This window comes from Aspergillus uvarum (assembly GCF_003184745.1).
Source record: "Aspergillus uvarum CBS 121591 unplaced genomic scaffold BO82scaffold_7, whole genome shotgun sequence".
NCBI classification, from domain to species: Eukaryota; Fungi; Ascomycota; class Eurotiomycetes; order Eurotiales; family Aspergillaceae; genus Aspergillus; species Aspergillus uvarum.
This window is the reverse complement of record NW_020291304.1, coordinates 28,835-52,982: the sequence shown is the minus strand read 5'-3', so window position 1 is coordinate 52,982 and position 24,148 is coordinate 28,835. Positions and strand designations below refer to the sequence as shown.

The 24,148-nt window shown below is 54.2% G+C and overlaps 10 protein-coding genes and 1 non-coding gene across 11 annotated transcripts, besides 2 other annotated features; 3 read left to right on the top strand and 8 right to left on the bottom strand.

Moving 5' to 3' along the window:
- Positions 1-242: 242 nt before the first annotated feature.
- BO82DRAFT_275403 (class I SAM-dependent methyltransferase) lies at positions 243-922 on the bottom strand (the record flags this gene model as incomplete). The annotated part of the gene is made up of 3 exons (XM_025631114.1): positions 243-370; positions 499-752; positions 816-922. Coding segments are annotated over 3 exons (489 nt in total), but the record flags the coding sequence as incomplete, so codon positions are not given.
- A 703-nt stretch (positions 923-1,625) lies between these two features.
- On the bottom strand, positions 1,626-2,371 carry BO82DRAFT_248742 (uncharacterized protein; the record flags this gene model as incomplete). The annotated part of the gene is made up of 4 exons (XM_025630856.1): positions 1,626-1,651; positions 1,732-1,891; positions 1,950-2,177; positions 2,252-2,371. Coding segments are annotated over 4 exons (534 nt in total), but the record flags the coding sequence as incomplete, so codon positions are not given.
- Positions 2,372-3,573: 1,202 nt separating this feature from the next.
- BO82DRAFT_423911 (fungal specific transcription factor domain-containing protein) lies at positions 3,574-4,172 on the top strand (the record flags this gene model as incomplete). The annotated part of the gene is made up of 2 exons (XM_025640271.1): positions 3,574-3,772; positions 3,820-4,172. 2 exons carry the CDS (start codon positions 3,574-3,576, stop codon positions 4,170-4,172), a joined length of 552 nt encoding a protein of 183 aa, XP_025495418.1.
- Positions 4,173-4,943: 771 nt separating this feature from the next.
- Positions 4,944-5,161: a sequence feature (Protein overlapping with rRNA (BO82DRAFT_275514, PYH85217.1) was converted to a misc_feature.).
- A 27-nt stretch (positions 5,162-5,188) lies between these two features.
- Positions 5,189-5,261: a sequence feature (Protein overlapping with rRNA (BO82DRAFT_275514, PYH85217.1) was converted to a misc_feature.).
- A 368-nt stretch (positions 5,262-5,629) lies between these two features.
- BO82DRAFT_327629 (T6SS phospholipase effector Tle1-like catalytic domain-containing protein) lies at positions 5,630-7,461 on the bottom strand (the record flags this gene model as incomplete). The annotated part of the gene is made up of 2 exons (XM_025632975.1): positions 5,630-6,642; positions 6,705-7,461. 2 exons carry the CDS (start codon positions 7,459-7,461, stop codon positions 5,630-5,632), a joined length of 1,770 nt encoding a protein of 589 aa, XP_025495416.1.
- Positions 7,462-8,654: 1,193 nt separating this feature from the next.
- On the bottom strand, positions 8,655-9,389 carry BO82DRAFT_380840 (uncharacterized protein). The gene is made up of 2 exons (XM_025637793.1): positions 9,095-9,389; positions 8,655-8,927 (listed from the first exon to the last, which is right to left on the bottom strand). The coding sequence occupies exons 1-2, from the start codon at positions 9,325-9,327 to the stop codon at positions 8,762-8,764; spliced, it is 399 nt and encodes a 132-aa protein (XP_025495415.1). The 5' UTR covers positions 9,328-9,389; the 3' UTR covers positions 8,655-8,761.
- A 749-nt stretch (positions 9,390-10,138) lies between these two features.
- BO82DRAFT_181786 (cytochrome P450) lies at positions 10,139-12,053 on the bottom strand. The gene is made up of 2 exons (XM_025630434.1): positions 11,445-12,053; positions 10,139-11,381 (listed from the first exon to the last, which is right to left on the bottom strand). Exons 1-2 carry the CDS (start codon positions 11,838-11,840, stop codon positions 10,239-10,241), a joined length of 1,539 nt encoding a protein of 512 aa, XP_025495414.1. The 5' UTR covers positions 11,841-12,053; the 3' UTR covers positions 10,139-10,238.
- Positions 12,054-13,114: 1,061 nt separating this feature from the next.
- BO82DRAFT_327620 (biotin--[acetyl-CoA-carboxylase] ligase BPL1) lies at positions 13,115-15,598 on the bottom strand (the record flags this gene model as incomplete). Its single annotated transcript, XM_025632974.1, has 5 exons — positions 15,368-15,598; positions 14,668-15,307; positions 14,003-14,581; positions 13,675-13,946; positions 13,115-13,614 (listed from the first exon to the last, which is right to left on the bottom strand). Exons 1-5 carry the CDS (start codon positions 15,423-15,425, stop codon positions 13,115-13,117), a joined length of 2,049 nt encoding a protein of 682 aa, XP_025495413.1. The 5' UTR covers positions 15,426-15,598.
- On the top strand, positions 15,474-16,195 carry BO82DRAFT_351097 (uncharacterized protein). Its single transcript, XM_025634327.1, has 4 exons — positions 15,474-15,597; positions 15,686-15,717; positions 15,793-15,857; positions 16,034-16,195. The coding sequence occupies exons 1-4, from the start codon at positions 15,521-15,523 to the stop codon at positions 16,100-16,102; spliced, it is 243 nt and encodes an 80-aa protein (XP_025495412.1). The 5' UTR covers positions 15,474-15,520; the 3' UTR covers positions 16,103-16,195.
- Positions 16,196-16,449: 254 nt separating this feature from the next.
- Positions 16,450-17,348, top strand: BO82DRAFT_275048 (putative mitochondrial genome maintenance protein Mgm101; the record flags this gene model as incomplete). The annotated part of the gene is made up of 2 exons (XM_025631104.1): positions 16,450-16,985; positions 17,081-17,348. The coding sequence occupies 2 exons, from the start codon at positions 16,450-16,452 to the stop codon at positions 17,346-17,348; spliced, it is 804 nt and encodes a 267-aa protein (XP_025495411.1).
- Positions 17,349-17,654: 306 nt separating this feature from the next.
- Positions 17,655-21,033, bottom strand: BO82DRAFT_181776 (serine/threonine protein kinase). The gene is made up of 2 exons (XM_025630433.1): positions 20,054-21,033; positions 17,655-19,994 (listed from the first exon to the last, which is right to left on the bottom strand). Exons 1-2 carry the CDS (start codon positions 20,723-20,725, stop codon positions 17,730-17,732), a joined length of 2,937 nt encoding a protein of 978 aa, XP_025495410.1. The 5' UTR covers positions 20,726-21,033; the 3' UTR covers positions 17,655-17,729.
- Positions 21,034-23,525: 2,492 nt separating this feature from the next.
- BO82DRAFT_t62 lies at positions 23,526-23,647 on the bottom strand. The gene has a single exon. It is a non-coding gene; the product is annotated as a tRNA-Leu (tRNA).
- Positions 23,648-24,148: the final 501 nt, after the last annotated feature.

Sequence of the window (24,148 nt, the reverse complement as noted above, 5' to 3'; positions counted from 1 at the left end):
CGTGGCGAGGGGAATGAGCTGTGGGGTCGCCCAGGGCGTTTGCTGCCGGCACTCGATCACCTCCAATCTCTCGCATTTGTCGTCTAAGACAGTGGTTTGGATGTGGTGGGCGAGGTTGTCGAGCCATCTGTGAGATTCCCATATCAGTCTTGATGAATAAAGTTTCTTGCGGATAACTTGCTTTGTAGAGAGACAACCGAAGGGCGGAAAAGCAAAAGTAAGAATCAAACAGAAGGAGAATCTCACCGGAAATCATGCCCGGTCACCACCGTCTGCCGATTCATCAATTCCCGGAATTGCTGAGCAGGAAGACCACGCTGCACGATACTGCCGAATCTAGCGTCTTCCCATTGGAAATAACCACCTGGTTCTGTTTGCTCTTCCGTGTTTATTTCTCTACTTCTTCGGAAATAGTTTCCCCTATGTGTTTCTCTTTTTCTTTTTTTTTTTTTTCCTCTTGTTCTTGTTTGCCTAATTCCAAAACTAACATAAACATACTCAGCAATCTCGCAGCATGCCGAATCAACGCACTCGGATCGTTGTCCCGGATGATGAAGGCCCACATGCGCAGATGCACCACGTCGAACTGGCCGATTAGGGCTTCCGGGATTGTCGGGCTGAGCGAGTCGAGCAGCTCGAAGCGCACATTCGCAGGCCAATACTCCTTTGCCGGGAAGTGCGTGTCGGCGATGTCATAGGCGACGATGCGAGCGTCTGCGGGAAGGTTGGGGGCAAGTTCAAGGGCCCAGATCCTGGATTTTGCACGGTTTTCGAAGAGATTGAGCGTTGGGGAAGACGAAGGAAGGTTCTCTAACCCCGTTCCAGCTCCAATGTCGGCAATCGCCATTCCATCTTTGCGAGGAATTTCCGGGTGCAGGAGATATCCTGTGTGCAGCTGCCACAGGAGATGTTGCGCGTCGAGGCTGAAAAATCTGTGAGAGTTTGCGGAGAAGAAATCATGGGGCAAAAAAAAAAAAATAAAAAAAAAATAAAAAAAAAAAAAAGAAGAACAAGATATGATGATTGGGGTAAGGCCTACCGAGCCGCTTCGGATCGATCGCGTCGTAGGAAATAGGTGGTTGGGGAAGGGGTCGTCATGGTTATATTATTGGTTGTTGCTCTGAGATTCTTGGATTTTGGCAGCGGAAGGAAAGACAGAGCAGGAAAGGAAGAGATCTTCTCCCTTTTCTTTATATAAAGAAGCACATACAATACATTAACTGTCTTAACTCGATACATGCACAGTAACTTAGGCCCCAATCTCGGGTAAGCACGAGCCACATGCGTCAGATGAAAAAGGAATGGCTTCAAAGGATTGCCCGATTGACCCCTGACTAGTCTTCTAGCTAGTGCTTATTCTGAGTCCGCGCCCGAGCCCCTTAGCACGATGAAGCTACGTCACCATTGTGGGACGCGGTCTTAGTCTGCACCAGATAGTATTGCTGGACATTGATCCCCGCTTGCATCGGCACCCCGTCCCCGTAGTGTTCATCTTCCTCCGTGAACAGCCGCCATCGAACCTTGCCGACGGATTTCGATCGACTGCTGGGCCACGATCTGCTCTCGCCCGCCTGGAGACTGGACAAAGCGCTCGGCAACCCCATCCGGGTTCGGAGATATGTGTACAAGGGTCGCAGGCAGGGGAGACACGCTTGTGGTTGTGAACGTCACCCTCCGAGCTTAGCCAGTGTAGGAGCGAGGGGGAGGAAGGTATGGAGTCACTAGACTTACCAGCAACTGTGCCAACATTCAACTCGACACACGTCCAGATCAGGTACGGTACAAAGTTCCAGGTAATGTCCTCCGAGCTCAGATCGACTCTCAGCAGGCACACAAGCCGGATTATGGAGATGACGGTCACATTAGCGATGCAGTCAGCGTTTAGCACACCCTTGCCCTCTCCCCCAAAACCCCTCATCAGATTCAGTAACCACTCTGGGAATGACAACATACAGCCCACCCACGAGAAAAGTTAGCGTAAGCACGAATTTCTGCATTCGGTTGGTGTGCAGTTCCCAGATCGGTTTTAGCGGAATAGCCAGTATACACAGATCTGTGACCGTGTCTGGGATAGACTTGCCCAGAAAATAATCCCGGCTATTGACCCAACATTTGGCGGGAATAGATTTATCCCAGTAACCCTGCAAAGGGATGCACTGGAGGCAAACAATCAGAGCCTAGCGGCACGCGAAAAAGGAAAAAAAGAGCTTAGCTGATCAGCACGCAAGTCGATAAAAGGATCATGACATACACAAGCCAGCGCCCAGGCGGACACAACCGCGGCCACCCCCGCTGTGGCGTGCATAACATAGGGAATCCGAAAGACCCTTCGGTACGATAGCAGAATTGAAAACTTGATAGCTACCGTGTAATAATCAGAGCTTTAAGAAAGGTTGGGACGGAATCAGAGGGGCCCACCCATACATGCAGCCCCAACCCAGGTTGCGTATCTGTACAAAGGTGCTTCGATGAGCAAACATTAACTAGTAGAAGGAAGATAGCGGAATGAGAACACTTACTCCAGGCACAAGGAAGCAGGGACGGAAATGCCCTGAGCACCTATAGTCTGTCGAGTTAGAATTTTGTTGCATAAAGTGAAAATGTAAGGAAAAAGCTGGAAGGGCATAGTATAGACCAGTGATAACACAACCACCCAATCACCCCACCACAGTCCAACCTTGGCTATGTTTTTGTCTCCATGAGGGAATGTGATGGGTATTTCTCTCACATAGATATAGCTGCGGGCTATAGAACGAGGTTGAGCTTGGACAAGACGGGAGCAGCTGCAGCCTATTTGGGGGCTAAATGCTCCTGCAGATCATTAAAGCTTCAACTTTGAGGATCATGCCACAGAACGAACGGCCTATAAAGTGGAGTCAAATGCCCCTCATCTCCCTCCCCATCTCCAACCAAACAGAACCATGACGCTATCTCCCGAGTACGGTTTGATAGGCGAGCACGATGCTGTCCAGACCAAGGGACGGTGGGGGGCGAACACGCGCCGAACTCTGTACACCTCCTCGCTGGTAATAGTGTCGTTTCTGACCGGCTTCGCTGCTGGAGTATACCAAGCACCTCCCTCGATTCCTTGTGAGCTCTCCTGCACCAGCGATATAAGCACTGCCTCATTTTCCTGCATTTGTGGCCACCACTCCATATGTGTTCAGCACCTTCCAGGATGAACAATTCCCCCTGACCAACGAGGTATGGGAGATACTGTTCCCTAAGCGTAAAGGCTTTTTCGAGCATCCGACCCTTACCAGCCACCGGTCAGCGCTGGCTGTTTTTCACCATTTGCACTGCCTGGTATGGCGCTCTTGGGATTGAGTCTCTAGATGTGCGCAGGCAAGTAACTGACAGTCATTGAGGTAACTAGAATGGCATTCGACAGGGCTACTGGGCCTTGTATGATTTAGCGGCCCGTGGCCAGAATCTCACCAGCGATGAGGGACTCCCGCATATGGCATTCCCTCACCACGTCCGCCACTGTATCGAATTGCTACGCCTCGCTTGCCATGGGCGGCTAGGAGCTTCAAGCTCCACCCGTTGACCGGAACGTCATCGGTACACACAATGACCGCAGCAAGGCCGCGGTTCCCTGCCCAGTGCACGATCTCCTCACAACTTGCCATCGATCGGAGTGCCTTCGTGCGCGTGCTCGCGGAAATCGGCAAACTAGTCGATGGGATCTTGACCCGCATCTTCCCGCTGGGCACGCTGTGCGCGGCGGAACAGTACTTGGTGGAGAGCAACATGCAAGAGCTCGACGCGCGTCTCCTCGCCATGGCGGAGAAGTTATCGACTACCTGAACTTCCTAGATGAGGACTCCTCCGTCGGCGAAGGGTGGCAGGAGATCCAACGCCTGCACCTGGGGCTGCTCTACCACACGATGCGCATGCTCATCCACCGGCCAATGGTCGTGTTCACCACCTTCTTCGACTTGAACCGCGAGGCCCAGCAGCATGCGCCGGGGGTCATCCGATTGCAAGAGTCGATCGACATCTCGATGAGCTCGGCCTGCAACATCATCCGCTTCGCCCAGGAGAGCCTGGGTACGCGACAGCCAGACGCCCGCTCCGACAAATCCCTCGCCAGCTATTTGGTGGCCGCCTGCATCACGCTGCTGTACCAGGTGCTTGACCCGGCCACCGCGATCGCGTATGCGAAATAAACCTTTGCGGTGGTCGAGCAGGCGGTGCAATGCCTGGATAATATGATTCATCTCGGGCCCCTGACGGGAAAGGTCCTCAGCTCCGATATCCTGCGGATCGCCAAGGGGGTTTTCTTTTCATCGATCAGGGAGGATCCGCTCGACTGTTCCTTGATCAACGAGTTCCCCTGGCTCGAGTAAGTGAACACCTTCTGATCAAGCGCCGCCGCCCCCCCCTTGCCCGAAAGAGGTCTCCAAAAACGGCAGTCTAAATGTATGAATCTAATGACTTGGCAGTGTAATCACACTCAACCGTGATGGATCTCACAGATCCACTTCCGGATCCCACGTTAGATGGCACCTCGATATCACAGCATCTTTGTGCCTGGCCCTTCCAGTTAGACTTGGCGGCTGTGGAGCCCCCAACCACTAACCCACCAACCGCCGATCCCAGCTTCGCCAACTCGAGTCTGGACCTGAATCAAAGTAGATACTCTGCTGCCGCGCATTTGGTGCCTGACACTCTTGCATCCTGTTTTATTTGAAGGGGAAGAGGTCTTATGTCCGGCGATAGGGATTATCTACAACAATTGGGATGGTGTCACAGAGCCCCGTCAAGACAGTGAGGTGCGGGCTTTGGGACATATCCTCGGCATTGGGTGTTTGGTGAGGTACATTAAATCAGTGGAACTGTCTAACACGAAGTCAGGCGAGTGAATAAGGTGGAAGGACGCCATGAAAAGCTAGAGCTAGAGCTCATTTCGATACTGCTTTACTTTACACTGATAGTCTTCATTGAAGGAGTTCGCCGCAGTGACCAGTGGGACCTGCACTGCAAAGCCAAGATGTTGCATTCAATCTACCATGTCGGAGTTGGGAAGTATCGGCACACTCTTGGCGTTGCTTTGAGACCAATATTCTTTGAAGGTCAAGCAGCGGAGCTGCTTTAATCATGAACAGGGTGTGATAATAGAAAGCAAGAAGCAAAAACATACAACAGAAGGGATTCGCTGGTGGTCACCCACCCAACTACTAACCTCCCGGCGTGTGGCTTAAGTACGGCTGAGCGGACGGGAAGCCCTGTTTTCCACACCCTATGGTCGTATGTGCTTGTTTCTTTAGAACTTTAATTTATATACGGGTTATTTTCAAATCAGTACTATGTTTAGAACACATACGAATCGTAATAAGGGAAAGCGAGAGGAGGACCAGACTTATATATGGCGGCCGCGATCTTAGAAATCTTTCAGACGAATGAGGTCTGAATGTGGTGAGGCTAGGGCTATTTGTGTTGTGATAACTACTACCTGATCTCCGAGATCTTCCCAGGGTACTCGGCAGGTTCCAAGGTATATTATTATGCTGAACACCCCAATAGACACCTATACAAGCAGGCCGCTTTATGCAGAAGCTGGAAGTGATGTAAGCACGCATACCAGTGGGCCCACCCACTCGCTCGCATACGATTAACAATCAGGTCAATAGAGTAAGCTATCCACATACGCCAACGCCTCCTTTCCCTTGACGACCCACCGTTCCCAGGAGAGCTCATCTCTAGCCATCTCCCACTCCGGCAAGACCTCTTCATCCTTCTCACCGGGGTACCTGAAGCAATACTCATAGCCCTGGCCGTCAGCCCTAAGCTGACGAGCATACTGGCCATCACGCAGCCCAGCCGGACGATATCCAGGCACGTGCTTCAGTCGAAACCCCACCGTGGGATGGATGTACTCGCAAGTATGCCCGAGAATGTCATTCGTGCGGACATCCCGAAAATAGCGACGCGGCCTGCGTGCCAGCGACCCGTTCAGGCGGTAGGTGAAGTCGAAGCTGTCGGGCAAGTCGCCGGTGGCCCAGCCGTACTGACGGATCTGGCGATAGGCCGGGGGAGCATCGCTTGACGGGGTGAGCGGGTGTTGCATGGCGGCAATCAGACCCTGCCCCGTGCGCCACAGCCACTGGGCCCAGGACTCGGACTGCCGGCGACGCTCTTTCTTCTGGTACGCCTCCAGCGCCTCGTTGATCCGCCGCAGACGATCCTCTCGGGTCTTTTCCTCGAGCTGGAGGAGCTCGCGGTCGAGAGAGACGTACCCCTGGATCTGGTCCAGCATCCAGGCGAGGACGATATGGGACATCTCTTCCATGTTGCCCTTGTTCTTGAGGGTCTGGCTGGATCCGCCCCCGATGTGGATGTGGAACCCCGGAAACCAGACCTGCGTCAGCTGGGACGGCTCCTTTTGACTGTCCTCCCATGCCAAAAGCTCGCGGGCAGCCGCGTTGCGTCGTTTCTCGGCTGCGTGTAGCTCCTCGACGCTGGCAGTGCCGCTTCTTACGAGTTCGAGCCACTGGCGGGTGGTGTCCCGTGCCTGCTGCTTGATCGCTCGGGATTGGCTTTCTGGGATATCCTTTGGGATTGGGACGAAGAACATGGCCGGCCGGAATAGTCGGCGGTGCTCGTCCAAAGCCAGCGCCTGGAATGCATTTTTGATATCTGGGTTCGGGGTTCAGTATAAACTTAATTTGAGCCAACGGCAGTCGGGAGCGGTCGCTTACCCGGCGAAAGACCGACATTGTGCCATTCAGGCTTATCAGTCCAGGTCAGCCAGGCAGGGAGCTCATGGCCGAACAGCTCTGGAAAGCCCAGATTTCCGACGGTATCGAAGACCCCAACCACTTGCACCTGCCGTGACTCGGGGGTCGATGCCCATTCTGCGGCTGACTCCCAAGAACCCGCTTCTTCTTCTGCCCCATTCTCCTCCCCCTCTTCTCCGCCGAAGGAGGATTGGCGCCCCCGGAAAAACTCATAATAGGCATCACTGCCATAGAACCGCTCCCCGGCCGGCGTCTTCTTATACACCTTCCACAGCGCCGGGAAATTCGCGATCTGGTGCGGCGGGCAGATGCCGATGTCCGAGATGAGGCCGGCGATGGCGCGCGCGGTGTAGGCGCCGCGCGAGAACCCAAAGCACAGGATCTGGTCGCCCGGGTTCCAGTTCAGGGCGCAGAAGTGGTAGGCCTCGACGATGTTGCCCTCCAGCCCGTGGCCCAGGGCGCCCTCGACGAAGTTGCGCAGCGGGCCCGCCGCCGTGGTGTTGGTGCCCACCCCGGAGTCGTACCAGACGATCTGCTGCCAGGGCTGGTGGTCGTGCGGGTCGATCCCCACGCTGTCGATGGCGCGGCAGAGCCGGGTCACGTTTGAGGGGATGCTCGCTTGGCCGGAGACGGCGGATTGCCAGGTGCCGTCGCAGCAGACGATGAGGCGCTTCCGCGCGGGTTGGGGTTTGGGGGTGAGGGTGAGGGGCCGGGGCATGGTGTTCTCTCTTTGAATGGTGAAGATTAATAGATCATTTGAGATCTCCCAAAGGAGTTATTTACCTTCTCTTCCTTTCAGAAGACCAAGAGGTAGGGGAATCAGCCGGGCTTATCATTGATGTACTGTACATTCATGTGGTGTCCGTCCGTCGCTACAAATTGCCTGCTCGGCAGAAATGACCATCTTTTGTTCTCCATGTCAGTAGCTGAGGACCTCTTTGCATCTCAGCTGAACTGTTCTTTGCAGTTGATTGGTGGTCATTTCCCTCGAGTCTTCGTCTCCAGCTGCGGCTGGAGACCCCAAGGGTTTGTGGCGCGTTCTCAGCTCAAACCACGTCCGTGTCCCTGGAGCCCTAATTCCACCCCACCCCCCACCCCCGGATATACGAAAGAGCTCAAGACCAACATCACTATTTACTAGGAAATTGGGATTCAGTAAATTTGTCGTTCTCCATATTCCCCACTCCCCCTTGTTCATGGCTATATAAGGCTGACAAACATGATTGTCGTACAATTTCATACTTTCAGATACACGCTGCAAGTAACTCTCGGAAATTGCAACAGGGCCTGTCTCGGTAATAATGGTAAGCTTTAGATTGATCTGTACCAGTCTTGTTCCGGCTCGAAAGTGCCTCTACTATCCAAGCACTACACTACCTGACCGTCCGCTACTGCTGCGGAATAGAACCAAGAGGTTCGTATGACCCTGCAAAGGGACTCGCCTACATCTGTGCATGTTCAGAGTGGCTCTGGGCTCTGTTGAAATGGGCATGACGTTGGGTTAGGCCGCAGGCAGTATGACAAGCAGTAAGCCGCATACAATATCATCTCCTTCTATTTGTGGTGACTACCACTACACCTCCTCACAGGCTTTGCCATCAAAGCAGATGAAACCGGCTCTTTAGATCCGATCCATTGAATAAGATCAGTCATCTTTCGTGCGAATACATGCTTATGGATCGTCCACCTCTCCGCTTGAAATAACCCGTTGATCATCCCAACTAATCTCCATGGTGGTCAGCCTAACCGTCCGCCCCAGGATAAAAGAAATCGGGTACTTCGTTCCCAAAGACAATGCGCAAAACAACACCATGGCTAACCTTGCAGTCCAGCTCAGCTGCAACCGCGTAAGCTCCCTAGCCTACTAACACTTACACGCAAAGTTGTCATAACGAACATGATATCATTCTTCTCTCTCATCAGCACACCTCATAGCATAGAAAAAAAAACACAATACACCAACCCCCTTTCCCTCCCTAAGGGCCCATCGTAACCTCATAAAGAACAGTTCCCACCCTTCAAATCCCACGAATCAACCCCTCCAACCGCCCCTTCTCCAGAATCTCCCCCTCCGCCAACCGGCCCGTCTCCACCGTCTGCCCGGCTACAACCTCATACCGAATCACCGTGGGGATGCACGGGACCTTCCACGTCGTGCGGTAGATGTTCGCAAGATCCTTCCATCTATTCGCGGAAAGTGGGAGGAGCATATTCTGTTAGCCGTCTTTCACCACCACACAAACACACCAAACCAAAAAAAAAAAAAGGCAACAGATGTCTCAGCACAGCACCCGCTGCATAGTCAAACCAAACACTGTAAAAGCAAAGCAAAAAGGTCAGGAAAAACATACTCAGGCTTCTGCCCTACCTCCACAACAGCCAGGCGCGGAGCCTCGGCGGCGGAGAACGCGGCCTCGAGGACCGGCCAGGCGGCGCGCACGTCCGGGCACCACGACTGTCCCGTCGCCGGGTCGGGCGAGGTCACGAACGCCAGGAAGAACGGGGCGGCGGAGGTGGAGGACCCCTCGGGTAGCTGGAGGGCGGCCGGGGAGGCGGGCAGGGGGAAGGTGGTGAGGATGGGCATTTTGTTTTGTGGTTTGTAGGAACTTGGCTTGAAGAGGTTTGGAAGAAGGTATGGAAGTGATAAAGTTAGAGAAGTTGAGGGAACGGAAAATCCCGCGATGGCGGCATTGGGCCGTGGGATTTCGTTTTCTGCCGGCATTACTGTCTTGCGAGGGGGTGAGGTGGGGTGGGGTATGGTGAGCGGTGAAGGATCGACTCTATGGATGCAAGAAATTTATTGTACACAGTCTTTTTGCTATTGTGCGTGTCGCTCGAGTGGTAACCACGCCTATATGTCTTCTTCTAGAGATCTCTCATCTCACCATGGTTCCATTTCTCTTCATCGAGTGCGACTATGGCTGCCAATTCACCGCCCATATACTGTATGTACCCAGTACCCAGCACTGGACCACCAGTCACATGCTGGACAGGTACCTGGTACCTGGAGTCTACAAAGAATAATTCCTCTGACGGTCCTCAAGGCGGGTTCTCCGTTCTTATCCACTACAATAAAAGAATTGAAGTGGACGTGCTACAGGCACCTCTTCGCTGTAGAAGAAGCACTATATACAGCGGGTGGAACCGCAACGGCAACAGGCGCACCGTGCAGCGGATCCCTCTGCAGGTCTCCGAGACCTTGTACACGCGTTCATGCGCCTCCGCCCGTTTGTAGGCCTGGTGTAAATGCAATGTACAAAACTGAACCACCCCGTGCCATCTCCCGTAGCCTGCAAAGAGCTTCCATCCACTGCGCATACCCGAAACCAAGTGCTACACGGCCACTGGAGACTAGATCTAGGGGTTACGCGGCATTCTATGAAGGCTCGTATCGGTATAGCAAGAAGAAAGTCTATGTATTTTGATAGAATCAGATCATTATGAAAATCGCTAATCTCACAAAGAAACCCCAATACAACTACCTCATCCATATACCTAGTTCCCCTCGTGCAACCGGACCGTCACGTTGTCACCGGGAGCATTGGTCAGGCTCACCGCCATGGCAATCTCGCCTGCGGCCGTCTTGCCGACGCCCTCGATCTGGTCAAACCGCTGCAGCAAGCGCACCATCACGTAGCCGGCTTCCGTCAAAGCGAACTGCTGGCCAATGCAGATGCGGGGGCCACCGTTGAAGGGAAGGTACTCCCAGCCGGGCTTACGGGATTCCCAGCGCTCCGGACGGAACTCATCCGCATCCGCGCCCCAGAGGTCGGGCCGGCGGTGCATCACAAAGGTGCTGTAGAATACGGCCTGACCCTTCTTGACGTACACGGGATCCGTGCCGTTGGGACCACCGCCGGTGGGGATGGTGGTGTTCTTGACGGCGATGCGACGGTTACCAGGGACAATCGAGTAGAGGCGGAGGGTTTCGTTGAGGACGTTCTGGAGCGGCTTGCAGCCCTTGAGGCCGGCAAAGGTGATCTCCTTGGGGGAAGCGTAGGAGCCGAACTCTTCGACGACGGCGGCGCGGAGGCGGGCGTACTGCTCGGGGTGACGAGCAAGAAGAAGCACGCACCAGCTGAGGAGGGAAGCAGTGGTGTCACGTCCGGCGAGGAGGATATTGAGCAGCTGAGAACGTAGTTCGACGGGATCCCGGGTCATCTCAGCGAGGGCATGGAGGAAGACGTAGTGAGAAGGCTTCTTCTCGGCATCCATGTTGAGAGCAGCATCCACAAAGCGATCGACGTAGGCGTGAACGAAGTTCTCAACTTCGCGGCTCTCCTTGTTGTTGACAATCCAGTAGATCTTCTCGAAACGGGCGCGCTGTGCCGCATACCATTGGCCGCGGTCGAACTGAGTAGCAAAGTCATCCTGAGTCTTGCTGCCACTACGAAGAGCAGCAGCCTGGCTCTCAACGCTTTCACCGAAGAGAAACTCCGTAGCCGAGTCGAGGGTCAACCGGAAAAAGATAGTCTGAATGTCGGTGGGTTCGGTCCAGCCAGTAGCATCCACGGGCATGAGGCGCATAGCCTGCTGTACGTGCCGCTCCTCTAGATCCAGATCACTGATCTGGTCGCGGGTGAACTGGGGCCGCAGAAGGCCGCGGGAGCGGGTCCAGTATTCGCCATCGGCAGTGAACTAAACAATGGTGGACCTCCGTTAGTCTCAAGTAGAAAAGTTAGGTGAGGTCAGTGGACATACGATTCCATTGCCCAAGAGCGAGTGGAAAGCATTGCGGCGGGGAGTGCCAAGCTCAAAGTCCTTGAATTGGTGAGCCAGAACGGCCTGAACATTCTTGGGTTCACATGTCAAGATGATATCTTGTCCCAGCTGGCGGAATTGGAAAGTGGTGGTGTAGCGGTTCTGGCTGGCAGACATTTTCTCAATACGGTGACGCGACAAATAAGGCAGGTTGCGGTCCTTGTCATAGCGAAGGGCTTCCTTGAGAGTATTGGTTCCGAGCCAGTCTCCAGGGTAGTGTGGGATGGAACCGCAATTCCAGCGGCGAGCGTTCTGAGCATGTTGCCAGCGAAGCAGTAGTGTCCAGAGGACATAAAGGATGGCGGCGACAGCCGATATCGTCAAGACGACAGACATGATGGGCGATCGGTGGTCAGTCAGTCACCGATTGGGTTTTTACAAGCGGAGGGAGGCGTGGAAGAAAATTGGCGGGGAGAGAGGTCAGTTCAGCATGGGAGATGATGCTGATATATAACGAATGTCAATTGGTGAGAGGGTCCATAAAGAGATACGTCTTGGCAGCAATCGGGGGGCTGGCACGCGGGGTGAATGCCAGAAAGAAAGAATGAACCGAGGCCTAGGCGACAAGTCGGTCGAGACTTGCGGACATCACAAGTACGGCTACAAGATTGAGATGATTAGTCGTGCAGATGGAGTGGAGTCGATGGCAGGCCCGAGGAACAGGATGTGCAACTCCCGGGTGTACAAGGCAGGACTGGCATGATATAATGCGCACGAACGGGGGGGCTCCCACCCGTCTCAAGCCGACGGCGAAGTCCTAGGCTCATGTGGCGTCGACGGATCGGCGGGCGGGCGCAGAGCTAAAACAAACGGCCGGAGCAGAGGCTGTAAGCAGTAGTCGCTCATCTATTGTATCTGGCAATCTGCTGATGGGGGTCCAAGTCTGACCATTGAGGGCTTGACGAAAAGATGAAGTGCAGTGTTGCAGACGTGTCAGCCATCCTAAGCGGGCCAAAGAACGGGGTGGCTCCGTTGGTGGCTGTTTGCAGTGCTCCACATTGGCTCCGCCGGAATCAGACATCGAGTCTTGTCTCTGGAGATGATGCTGCCTGTATTGCTGACGTTACTGATGCATTGGTGCTGATGATTAAGAAGAAGATCTCGGAGTCATGCGCAGCGAGGATTGGGAGAAGCGACATGAGGAAATAATGCAAGGAGGTGGAAGCCACATGATCGTGGAGAGAGCTGCTGACTCATCACAGCATTTAAACCTTAGCCCTGAGGCACAAAACCCTTCCTCTTTCCGGGCTAGTTCTCCGTCGGGAAGCCGGCCAATCCGACTTCGGAGATTATGCTCTTTGACTACGATGACGGAGACGTTGCCTGCTTGGGCGATCTCATCCACGGCTCATTCCGTCGATCGGTATCGCACATTTGGGACTTGATTCAGGAGAGGATCCAGTGAAAGCGATGGTTGGGGCCTCGCCACTCGGTGAAGACCGAGAATGTTATGAATCTCGGACATTACCTAGTCAGTGCGTATGTACTGTCTATTGTGCGTATCTACTGTAAACTACACACGTTCTACGAGATCGTGTCGTCAATATCATCATCACAAGTCGTCATCGTCAACATCATCACCATCCCCATCCTCATCGACAACACCAACACTAAACCTTCCGCCGCACTAACCCCCGGAAGAAATCGAAACTGTTGCTGTCGCTCTGCAGCTGCCACACACGACCCGTCGGTCGGTCATCCCAGCCCAGCTCCTGCGCCAACAACAGTCCATAATCTCGAGTGATGCCCTGGATGCGAGCCCGCGCTCCTCCAGCCTCCTCCAGGGTGACAACCTGGTGCATGTGCAGCCAGTCCGCATAGTACTGGTCCTCGAATTCTCGGTCGAAGCCTGTCCGCAGGAACCGTCCGTACAATTCCTCAAAGGTCGTCAGAATCCGTGCCAGCAGCTTCTCCAACGTGATGGGGGCCGCTCTGGGGCCCACAAAGCGTTTCGCCAATGCCGTCAGCGACGTGGTGGGGGATGCGTTGGTTGCGTTGACCCCAATTCCTACCACCGAGATGTACTCGTTGGCGCAGTAGTGCGAGTTCACCAGGATTCCGCAAATTTTCGAGTATTGTTGTTTCTCGGGGTGCTCCGGGTCAAGCGCGTCTGCGGGTCATCAGCAACGATGATGATAGTCATAATCCGAGAGGAGAGGTGGGTACATACACACGTCGTTGGGCCACTTCATCTTGACCGGCATGGCGTCGTAGCCTTCGTCGTACCGCTTGATACCCTGCACCACAGCCATCGCAGCCAAGTACTGAATGAACACCACCGGGGCTGATTGGATCTTCTCCATCGGGTGCCGCAACACCGTTGAGAAGATTAAAGCCCCTGCAGGCGATACCCAGACATTGGAGCCCCGACCCCGCCCAGCAACCTGGGTGGTGGCCGTGGCGGTGAAGCCGGTGGGCAGTGTGCGCAGCAATTTCGGGTTTCTGACCGGTCAGTCAGTCAGTCATGTGAGCTGTCACAGAGTCGATCTCAAACTTACTTTTCCAGAATCGTATTCGTACTGGTGACCACTTCCCCGTATACCAGGTTGGAGCCGAATACAGAGGCACCCTCTCGGGATTGTCCCTGGTACTCGCGCAGGTGCGAATAAAACGCATGGTGGTTGAAGTAGGGTGTCAGCTTAGATGATGGCACATCGTCATGGATCACCAGTCGCTTGACGATCGCGTTGTAATCCACAATACCTTCCGTCGGGGTCGCCGTCGGCGTCTCCGACAGGGCGGGAAGCGAGGCCTCCAACTCACCCAGGTTCCAAGTTCCAGGACGCTCGATGCGGAACGTATCATTCTCATCCTTGAGAACTTCCTTATCACCATCCTTGGTGATATGCTCATCCCACAAGGCCACAAGGTTGGCCGTATCGGTAGGCTCCAGAGCTGACAAATGCAGCGAGGAGAGTGAAGGCACCGTCGTCGTTGTTTGGCTCACTTGCAGACCCAATTTGATTAGACACGCTTTCAGAAAGTCAGTGCGACCGGTATCATCGGCCGCCAGAGCATCGACGACCCTGGCATACTCCGCACCCCCGTTTTTCTTATCCAGGTTCACCGCTGCAAACCTTCGTAGAAGAAAGAAAAAGCATTGTTAGTTTCGTGGCCCAATTTGAACAACTATTCAGAGAACTTAATCACCGGCGCTACTTACTCCGGATGGGGACTCGTGAGAATGGCGGCACCTTCACCCACGCGACAGTAGACCACGGCCGCGGCGCCACCCTCACCGGGGTCAACATTGACCTCCTCAGAATAGCTGGCCAGCACCTCAACGCCTCGGTCCGCATACTGCGCCGCACCAACGAACACACCGCCACCATTGTAGTAGCACCGGAACTGCTCCGGGACCACGCCCGCCCGCAAAGCGTCCTTGGCCACCTTCACCTCGGCGGCGCGGGCGCCGGCCTCACTGTGGTAGACAAATCCGGGGAAGGCACCCCCGCGACAGGTGCCGGGGAAAAAGGCCAGCTCGCGCTCGCCGATCACCTGCAGCGTTTTATCGCCGACCTCGAACTCACACCGGCGGCAGCCGTAGTAACCCCCCGCACAAAAACCGAGGTAGGCGCCCCCGCGCTTGACGAATTGTTCGATGCGACGGTTTCCGGCACCGTTAAGGGCACGACAGTAGCCCATGTCGGCACCGCCGGGGAAGACGAGACATGCACATGTCAGGGTCCAGGGTTCGTGGAGGAGCATGTCGGCGGTGACGGGGATGACGGCGTAGTGAGGGGCCAGCAGGCGGCGGAGGGAGTAGAGGCAATGGCGGACGGACTCGACGGTGGTGCCATTTCCTAGGAGACGAATGTCTCAGTGTCTGCCGGTTAAATAAAGCGAGCGAAGAAGATACGTACCGGAGTAGACAAGAACGTTGACCTTTTTCCCGGTCAGATTGGGGGTTGTCGTCGCCATGGCGGAGGAACGGTTCAACCGTGCAACGTTCGGGTCTCGGAAGTTTCTCTTCGCAACTGCAACTCTCCGGTCGAAGAGCAGCTACAGAACAAACAATGACGAACAAGGAAGAGAGACAAAATCCCCCGGTTGAAAACGCGGCGGAGGATGATGATGATGAGCCAGACGAGTGGTGAGTGTGAAGAAGGAGACGGAGAAGAGGAAGAGGGAAAGAAAGTGAGGGAGTGAGAGTTGACTCGGACTGACGGCGAATCCGACAGGGAGAAGCGGATCAACAGAACCGGCTGTGCGGGTGAGTCAAGAAGAGCCACCCACAACCATTGACCTGGCTGTCTATCAAGAAGAGATTTATTAAGCCATGACACAGACGAGCAGATGACCTTGAACGATTGCGTCTATCAGAAGAAAGACTGGCGCAGTTGCCAAAAGGAGGTGCGTTGAGTCCGGCTGCGGAGGCCGTATACCCTCACATCGAGCTGAGCCCAGATGAGCTCTATATTGTGGAGACACTATCCAACACTATATTGATCGTTACGGATCCTATGCGCCCTCAAACATGGCAATCAATGATTGAACCCCCTACGTCTGGCCGCTAACTCAAACCTCAGATGGAAGCCTTCCGCGAATGCTGGAAACAGCAGGGCAACGACCAGCGCACGCAGACGCAGGATGCTTAGGACTAGGGTAACTTGGCCGGCGACTATCCCATCAGTGTACTCTAAAGACTTCCACTTAAAGTGATCTATAACCAAATCGCAACTCCTCCAGCCCATCAGCACAATCCAGTGTACTGCATTTCCACTCCCCAGCAGCGTATCATCACGTGACTGTATCCCGACCTTGCCTTATCCGCAGCTCAGCTTCTTCACCTCCGCACTCACCTCTCTACTCCAAATCCCAGTTCTCCTCCCATCATCCCACCCTCTCATCACCCAAAATGTCCCTCCCAACGCTCGCGCGTACTCTGCGCATAACAGCGTCCACAAAACCCACAGCCATCAACCTCACCCTCACCCGCACCCTCATGACAACCCGCCCCCACCAAGCAACCCAACCATCAGCAGCACGCGCGAGGCCGAACACCTCTACCTTCAACAACAACAGCAACAACAACAGCAATAACAACAACATCACAAAACCCACCTCCTCCCCACCCAACACCACCACCACCCAACAAACCCCACAACCCCAACCAAACCAATCTCAAAAAATCACCCCCAACCTAACAACCTCCGGCCTGCACGACCAGCCCCAATCCCCACTCCCGACACCCACCGACACCTCCCCAAAATCCGAGGACCGAATCGACTGGACGCGCTCCTTCCACGGCCTCTCCGCAGAACCCTTCCCCAAGGAAGCGGCGGACATCCTGCTCGCGCCCACCGACCCGGAGGAGGTCGAGATCAAGCCGGACGGGATTTTGTACCTGCCCGAGATCAAGTACCGGCGGATCCTGAACCGGGCGTTTGGGCCGGGCGGGTGGGGGCTCGTGCCGCGGAGCGAGAGCATCGTCACCCCCAAGATGGTGACGCGCGAGTATGCGTTGGTTTGTCATGGGCGGTGAGTTACCTTTTCCCCCTGGGGGGTTTATTGGATGGTATTGGGTTGAGCCGAGATGACGCGGATGCTGATGCTGATAATCATCTTGGTGACAGGCTCGTTTCCGTCGCCCGCGGCGAACAGGATTATTTCTCCCCGGACGGCATCCCCACGGCCACGGAAGGGTGCCGCTCAAACGCCCTGGTGCGCTGCTGCAAAGACCTGGGCATCGCCAGCGAGCTCTGGGATCCCCGCTGGATCCGCAAGTACAAGGCCCAGTACACCCGCGAGGCCTTCGTCGAGCACGTGGTCAACAAGCGCAAGTCCAAGATCTGGGTCCGCAAGGACGATGAGGTCTCTTACCCGTGGAAGGAGACGAAATAGGTCATCTTAAAACCTTTTCTCCGCTGCTCATCTTCTCGGGGTTTTGGTGGTGTTGACTGTATGTATTATGGACTGTATAATAGACTCATGGATGGCAAATGTCTAAGAAAGGAATTACACTATCTCTTCAGATGGTATTATTATACCATCAACCTGCGTGAACTACATCGGTTTTGGTCAAATGCACATAATATATCAGCTAAAGTCAGTCTTTTGCTTCTTGGGGAATAGATCTTTGATAATAATACAGAATTCACGCCATCCCCCCCGCCCCCCTATGGTGGAATCGAATTTGATCGTCACTCGTGATCACACTTTATTCTAGTTTGCTGCGTATTGTGGTATCTTTATTTTTGCGGGTTGTTCTTGTTTCTTCATTCTTTATTGACCCTCGTACGGGTTCCGCCGCGGGGGGTATGCCCGAGGCTGATGCTCCTCTGCCGAGTCGCCTGAATAGGCCGTCCGCGACGAGGCCAGGGTGTGTGACGAATACTCCCGTTGACTCTCAGCCGACGGCTCCGCCATCGACGGGAGCTCAAAGGGTTGGTTGGGGTCGTACGACTCCTCCGCGGGATTGTAGTACTGGCCCTGATAGCTGTAATATTCCGGCTGGCGCGCGACTGAGGCCCCGTTCACAGCGGCAGCTGCTGCACCGGCTTGTGGGGGCTGGGCTTGCTGGTTCTGCTCAGAAACTAACCGCACGGGCTGCTGCTGCTGCTGCTGCTGTTGTTGTTGCTCCTGTTGCCGCCGAGGGGGCACTGGTTCAGACAGGACCGGCACACCACCCGTGGAGGTCGAGATGATATTTGCTGTGCCCTCCTTGCGCCGGCCCGTCGACAGCTCGCGCGTCATTGAGCCGTAGTTGACGCTCCGCGTGCGCTCCTGGCCGGGCGACCCGGCTGGGGTTTGATACGTGTCGACTTCCTGGCCGTCACGGGAGCTTGGGTAGGTGCGGTCGGCGTGCTCGGCGCTCAGCCCCTCGCTGTAGGAGCTGACGGACGCACCAACTCCACGACGTTGGATGGAACCCGGCGACTGACCCATGTCAAAGCCGGTAGAGCGAGACTCGGTGGTGGCGAAGCTAGAATCCGGGGGAAGGCGTCGAACAGGCTCGGCGGACGAGGCGGAGTCGCGTCTAGCGCGCTTGACCACATCCTCAACAATGATTTCAGGGGTGTCCTCCAGCTTGTCCTCGGGCTTCTCTTCATCGTCACCACCACCGGATCCGGGCTTGCGGATAGGCACCCGGCGGACCGCGGCGATCAATGCACACATGAACTTGGAGCGACGTGTCGCGCGGACTGCTTCGTTCGACCAGTTGGACTTGTGGCGGATATACACGCTCAACTCCAACTTATCCATGTCACCGACGCCGCTAACATCGATGGTGATATCGGACTGGAAGTCACGCGAATTGTCCTTGTCGCGCACGAATCCCTCCAACTCCTCGCGGAGGCGCTGGATGTTCTGGAATGTAGTGTCAAAATCGATGGGAACCTTTAAGACCTCGTGCATGGCGTTGGCACGAGTGAAGTTGTCGACCCACAGACCGTTGAGAACCGAGTTGGGAATCTGCGTGATACGGTGGTCATTGACGTTGCGGAACACGGTGAAGAGGAGGGAGATGCGCTCGACGAAGAAGGGCTTGTCACTGATTTCCACGCGGTCACCCACGTCAAAGGGATGCTTGACGAAGAGGAAGATACACGAGCCCAGCACTTCCTGGGCCGTAGTGGAGAAGACGAAAGAGAGGGAGAGCAAAGAAGTGGCACCGGCTGCAATGACCGTGCCAAATCCAGTCGTCACAAAAGAGACAAAGACCAAGACACCCACGATGAATGCCACAGTCATCAAGAGATTGTCCAAGACTCGGGTGGCCTGGTCGATGTCATGCAAACTGTGGTTCAGTGCCTTCTTGTTGCGCTGGACTTCTCCAACAGCCAGAATCATCTCATCCAAGCTGATATCGCCGTTACCGTCGCGGTCGAGCATTTTCATGCATTCATCGGCCTCCACTTCCAACCCCGTGCCGAGCACCTCACAAATATCTTCGAAATACAAGGCATCCCGGCCCTCGACCACGAATGACATCCAGATTCTGCGCGCGAGGGCTTCCGAGGTTCTGCGATGTTCCAATGCCGCTGTCACAATCGAGCGCGTGGAGGTGTTGTTGAAAACTTGCTTGCCAGTAAGTTCTTGGGCGACATCACCAAAGGCACCCTTGACCTTGCCACCAATTCTCTGAACATTTTGGCCAATTTTCTGAACGTTCTGACCGACTCCGCGAATGAGACGGAGAGGGGCTGAGCCGCTGGTCGGTATGCGCGTCTTGCTCGTGGGGTTCTGCAGCAGGAAGTCCGCGATGGCGGCGTCCTCCTCGCGGAATTCCTTGCAGTGCATGGGAAACATCTGACGGGAAGCATCATACAAGAGACCAATAAGGTAGACATTCCGCTTCCCTTCTTTGATGCGGGCATCAAACTGCTTCCGATGGTAGCTGATAGAGATTAAATGCACGAGTGACTTCTCGCCCAAGAAGATCAAACTGCAAACAAAAAGAGCGAATAGGATGTTCTTGATCGACTTCTCCCATGACTTGGTCGAGGTGTCATTGATCTTCTTCTGGTGGGGATTTTGCGTCATAACCTGGATGAGGGCTCAGTCAGCTTGTGTAATACCCAGTCGTCGAAAGGAGCCTCTCTTACTGGCAAAAATGTCACCAAGCAAACCACACACCACAGGACCGTGGCGATCGGAAATTCGAGCTTTCGCAAGATGAGGGCATACTTGCGGGTTCCAGAGCTGACGAACCCACACAATGTTTGGAAGATGTAAGGGATGATTCGAGCTGCGAGCTTGCATGCCCACAAACTAATCCAGACAATTTCAAACCAGAAGAAGAACCAGGGGAGAGTCACTCCGCCGATGGTCGCGTCCTGCGCGGCCGTGGCTCCTACAATAATCGGAATGGCGAGTATCAACGCGAGCGGTATCACGTAGATCAGATAGCGGGTAGCGATTGAGTAGTTGAGGACCGCCTGGTAGAAGCGGCCGACACGAGTGACGGTACCATCTTCGGGGTCATCGATAGAACGGCCCGTGGACTCGTCGATTCGCCTGCGCAGACCGGGATTTGGTGCGACGAGTCCCTGCTTTTCTTCGCTATTATCGACCGGTGGTTGGTAAGGGCCTGGGGAGTCGGGTGCGTTGACGCTTGACTTGCGAGCGCCTGTTTGACCGCGACTGGAGACCGAGTGCAGCGGGATATCGATGGTAACATCGTTAGGGTTCAGCATATTGTCGGGGGCCATGTCGCGAAGCTGGTGGAAGCGTTTGGCGGACAACCGCTTCTCCGTAATGCCAGGCCTTCCTGACATCAGGGCGGCCTGACGGGGGGAGGGCGATATAAGAACGATCGACTAGGGTGAGGAGTCCAGAAGCTGCCCTGCAGCCCCAGTGCGTAAGCACAAGCGCAATTGGCGGGAGGGGGTGAATCCCAAGCGATTCCCACCAGAGGCAAAGCAGGAACCAACGATCAATGGCAGAAAACGAGTGTGCTGAGTCCACCGGTTCGTGTGGAGTTGAGGGTGGGTCGGATGGTGTAAAATGAGGAGACCGCGTGGATTGGACCAGCGATCGGCAGTCTGTCGAGGGAATCAACAATTCCGAAGCGAGTGTTTTAATTGCGATTACTGCCCAGGCTGAGGCCAGACAATGAGCGAACGAGTGAAAAGACAGAGCCGGTCGGGAAAAGAAAGTAAGAGGAAGAATCAACAACGAGAGGTGAGACTTGAACGGAGTTGTTGAAACCGACACAAAGGACCGACAGATAAGAAAGGCGGAATGTCAACATGAAGCGCGTGCGACTTGTCAGAAAATCCCCAAACGTACGGCCCAGGTCTGAAAAGAAAAATCAAAGAAAATAGAAAAAAAAAATAAAAAACACAAATCAAAATAAGAATTAAAGCAAAAAGATGGACACCCACGCGGACCATGTTTCAGTTTTTCCCGATGTGTCGAGTGGAAGAGAGGGGCCCTGAGGTCATGGTTGTGCAATTGGAGGGGAGTTTGAAAGAGGACAAAGGAATCCGTCGATCATTCTTGAACCCCATTGTTGCTGTCGGACTGGCAACTCCCATAGTCAGTCACCCTGCCTGTTCTCTCCCATCTTCACTCTCATACATACAAAGGAGTAGATTTCATCTCCTTCGGCTTGATGGAATAGATTCATCCCGTCCGATCGATGCAGAAGTCGAAAGAGTCATGGCGATATGGTGGCCCCCACTTGGGAAGTGGTGGCGGTAGGAAGAAAAGGGAACTTGAGAAAACAAGTGGAAACTCTGGGAACTCTCAACCTTGAAGCTGAATGATTTGATTGCTCCTGATTCCTGAAAGACCCCCAAAGGAACCCAAACAGGCAACGGTCATCTCCTCCACCAATCAAGCCTCTACCTAAGCCGGCCCTAAGTCCTCGTCCCGATCAGGGCCAGACTTAGGGCTTATCTTAGTGGTGTTTAGTTGTCCTAGTCTGAATCCCCCGCCCCACCACAGAAAACGCCACTGGTGACTTTCACTGCAACCCAGGGGATTCCCTCCGCCGCCCCTCAGGTACGGTCGGGGCGTGAATGGACAATTCCCTTTGAGATTAAGGATGCCTGCCATTCTACATCTTACACGGGATAGAAACCACATACTCAATCCCATTTTAGGAAATCCCCCTCTCTCCTTCACCTTGGCTTTCTGTCGACAAAGACCCAACCAAGGGATCTGGACCTGTCACTCGAAACCATAGAATCATAAAACTCCCGGTCTAGGCTCAGCACGGTGCCGTGTGCGTGTATGTGCGGCACGGCTCCTTGTAAGGCTGGGCGATGGCTTCAGCTCGACGCCCCTTAATCTCAGGGTCAAACGGGATGCACACTGTCTGTCATACGCAGTGGCCGCTGGTTAGCTGCATGGGCTTCTGGAGGGAGGGGGGGGCTAGTTCCAATAGTGATCAGTTAGCGGTCTCTTCCCATCTCATGTAAACTTTATTCCGTTTCGGGTAAAATGCAGTATCCAGCAATGGCATGTGTGTGAGTTCATAAAGGCATCACAAGTCTAGACAAAAAGAAGATATCATTCAGCATCATGAGCCTCAAGACCCAATTCTTTTTCAGATCTCCTCATCGAGATTTCGGGGTACAGATAAAGTGCCTGTCCACTGTTGATCTATAATGTTCCCTGATATTGACCCATCTGGAGTTTCTCCGCAATGCCTTCGTTTCTAAAGATAGAGAGGCATGACATTATCATGACCACATGGTTGGATTGTGCACAACTTATGGAGCACAACCTGAGGGGCTCCTTCGCCAGCGACTTCTGTTCCGCCAGATGATTCAATATACAGACGTCACCGTATTGAGTTCATGCGGTACTGTACCTAACGTCACGTCAATATAAGACATGCAGCTCATTTTTGAGTAGTCTTCCACGGATCAGGTGTGTTAGGTGCGGTGTTGAGGAGCCCGAAAGGGATTGACAGCCTACCGGTAATATCATGATCATCGATTTGATGCAGTATGGACGCTCATTTATCAGGGTCTATCGACTTTTCGGTTGGATTGGGTCCCCTGCTGTCATGAGGCAAGGCTGGAGTATCTGCGACCCAAGCACAGATACGAGCGTCACTGGTCTGTATAAAATAGAATCTACGCACACCCGCAGTAACTGTATCCCATGCATGTCAATCTCACTGGCGAACAACGACCGGTTGACCTGTCACTTCTGCAACTTCTGTTTGCTTCACCGCCGTGATAGTTTGGCCAGCCTCGACGTTTACTGTTCACAGACGACGCACAGCCAGCGCGGTCACTACTGCCAGCACGCGTGGGTTCCAGACGCGTATTGGATGGAATTCCACGAGTGGGTTTTCGCGACCTACGAGTGACGCTTCGGCTGTTTGAGGGAGCTATTGCAGGCGATACAGGTAGTGTTGGCAGTAGTCAGGAGGCATTGGGCTTCAAAATCGGAGACCGAAGCGTGTGATCGGGGAGGGTAGATCGACTCAGTGCATCAAAACCACTAACGCCGTAATTAGAGGAATATTCTGTTAACAGAGAGAGGAACGGCGTCCTGGACAAAAAGACACATATCGTTCGCATATCACCAGGGGTGGTGAGCAGAAGCAAAAATTAATGACAAGAGTGGGATTCGAACCCACGCCACTTGCGTGACTAGGAATATTTGCTCCCGAAGAGCAGATATGTGTGATCAGATGAACCTGACCCTAGCGCCTTAGACCGCTCGGCCATCTTGCCCGGTTGTTGAAATAGACAATCCTGTAGTCACTCATGTTCCCAAGACATTCATAAAGCCACCCCCCTCCTTACTCCGATGGTTACCGACGCAGGCAATTCACCGAACACATGCTAGTCTTGCTTACTTGGTCTAATCGTACTCATGTAGCTGTGGGCCGATTTAAAGCACATTGTGTCATGCAATTGACCCCCCTCTCACCCGAACGGACAGGCTATAGGACAATGTACTACACTACTGACCGGAAGTTGGTGGGTAGATTTGCTGTTGAACTACCGGTACACTAAGACAGGTCGTACCCGCTCTACCATCGGCGCAGCTCCGAGGGCGCGTACCGCATACTCGATCCGTCGTTGTCAGCGACAAGATGAGGTCATAGGTGTATGCACGACCGATACAACTCATCTCGCTTGGCTGCACGTCTGATGGGTACGATGGCGTTCGTCCAGAAACCAGACAGGGAAAAAAGGGCGCAAACTCAAAAGCGGACCGCAGTGGGGTGC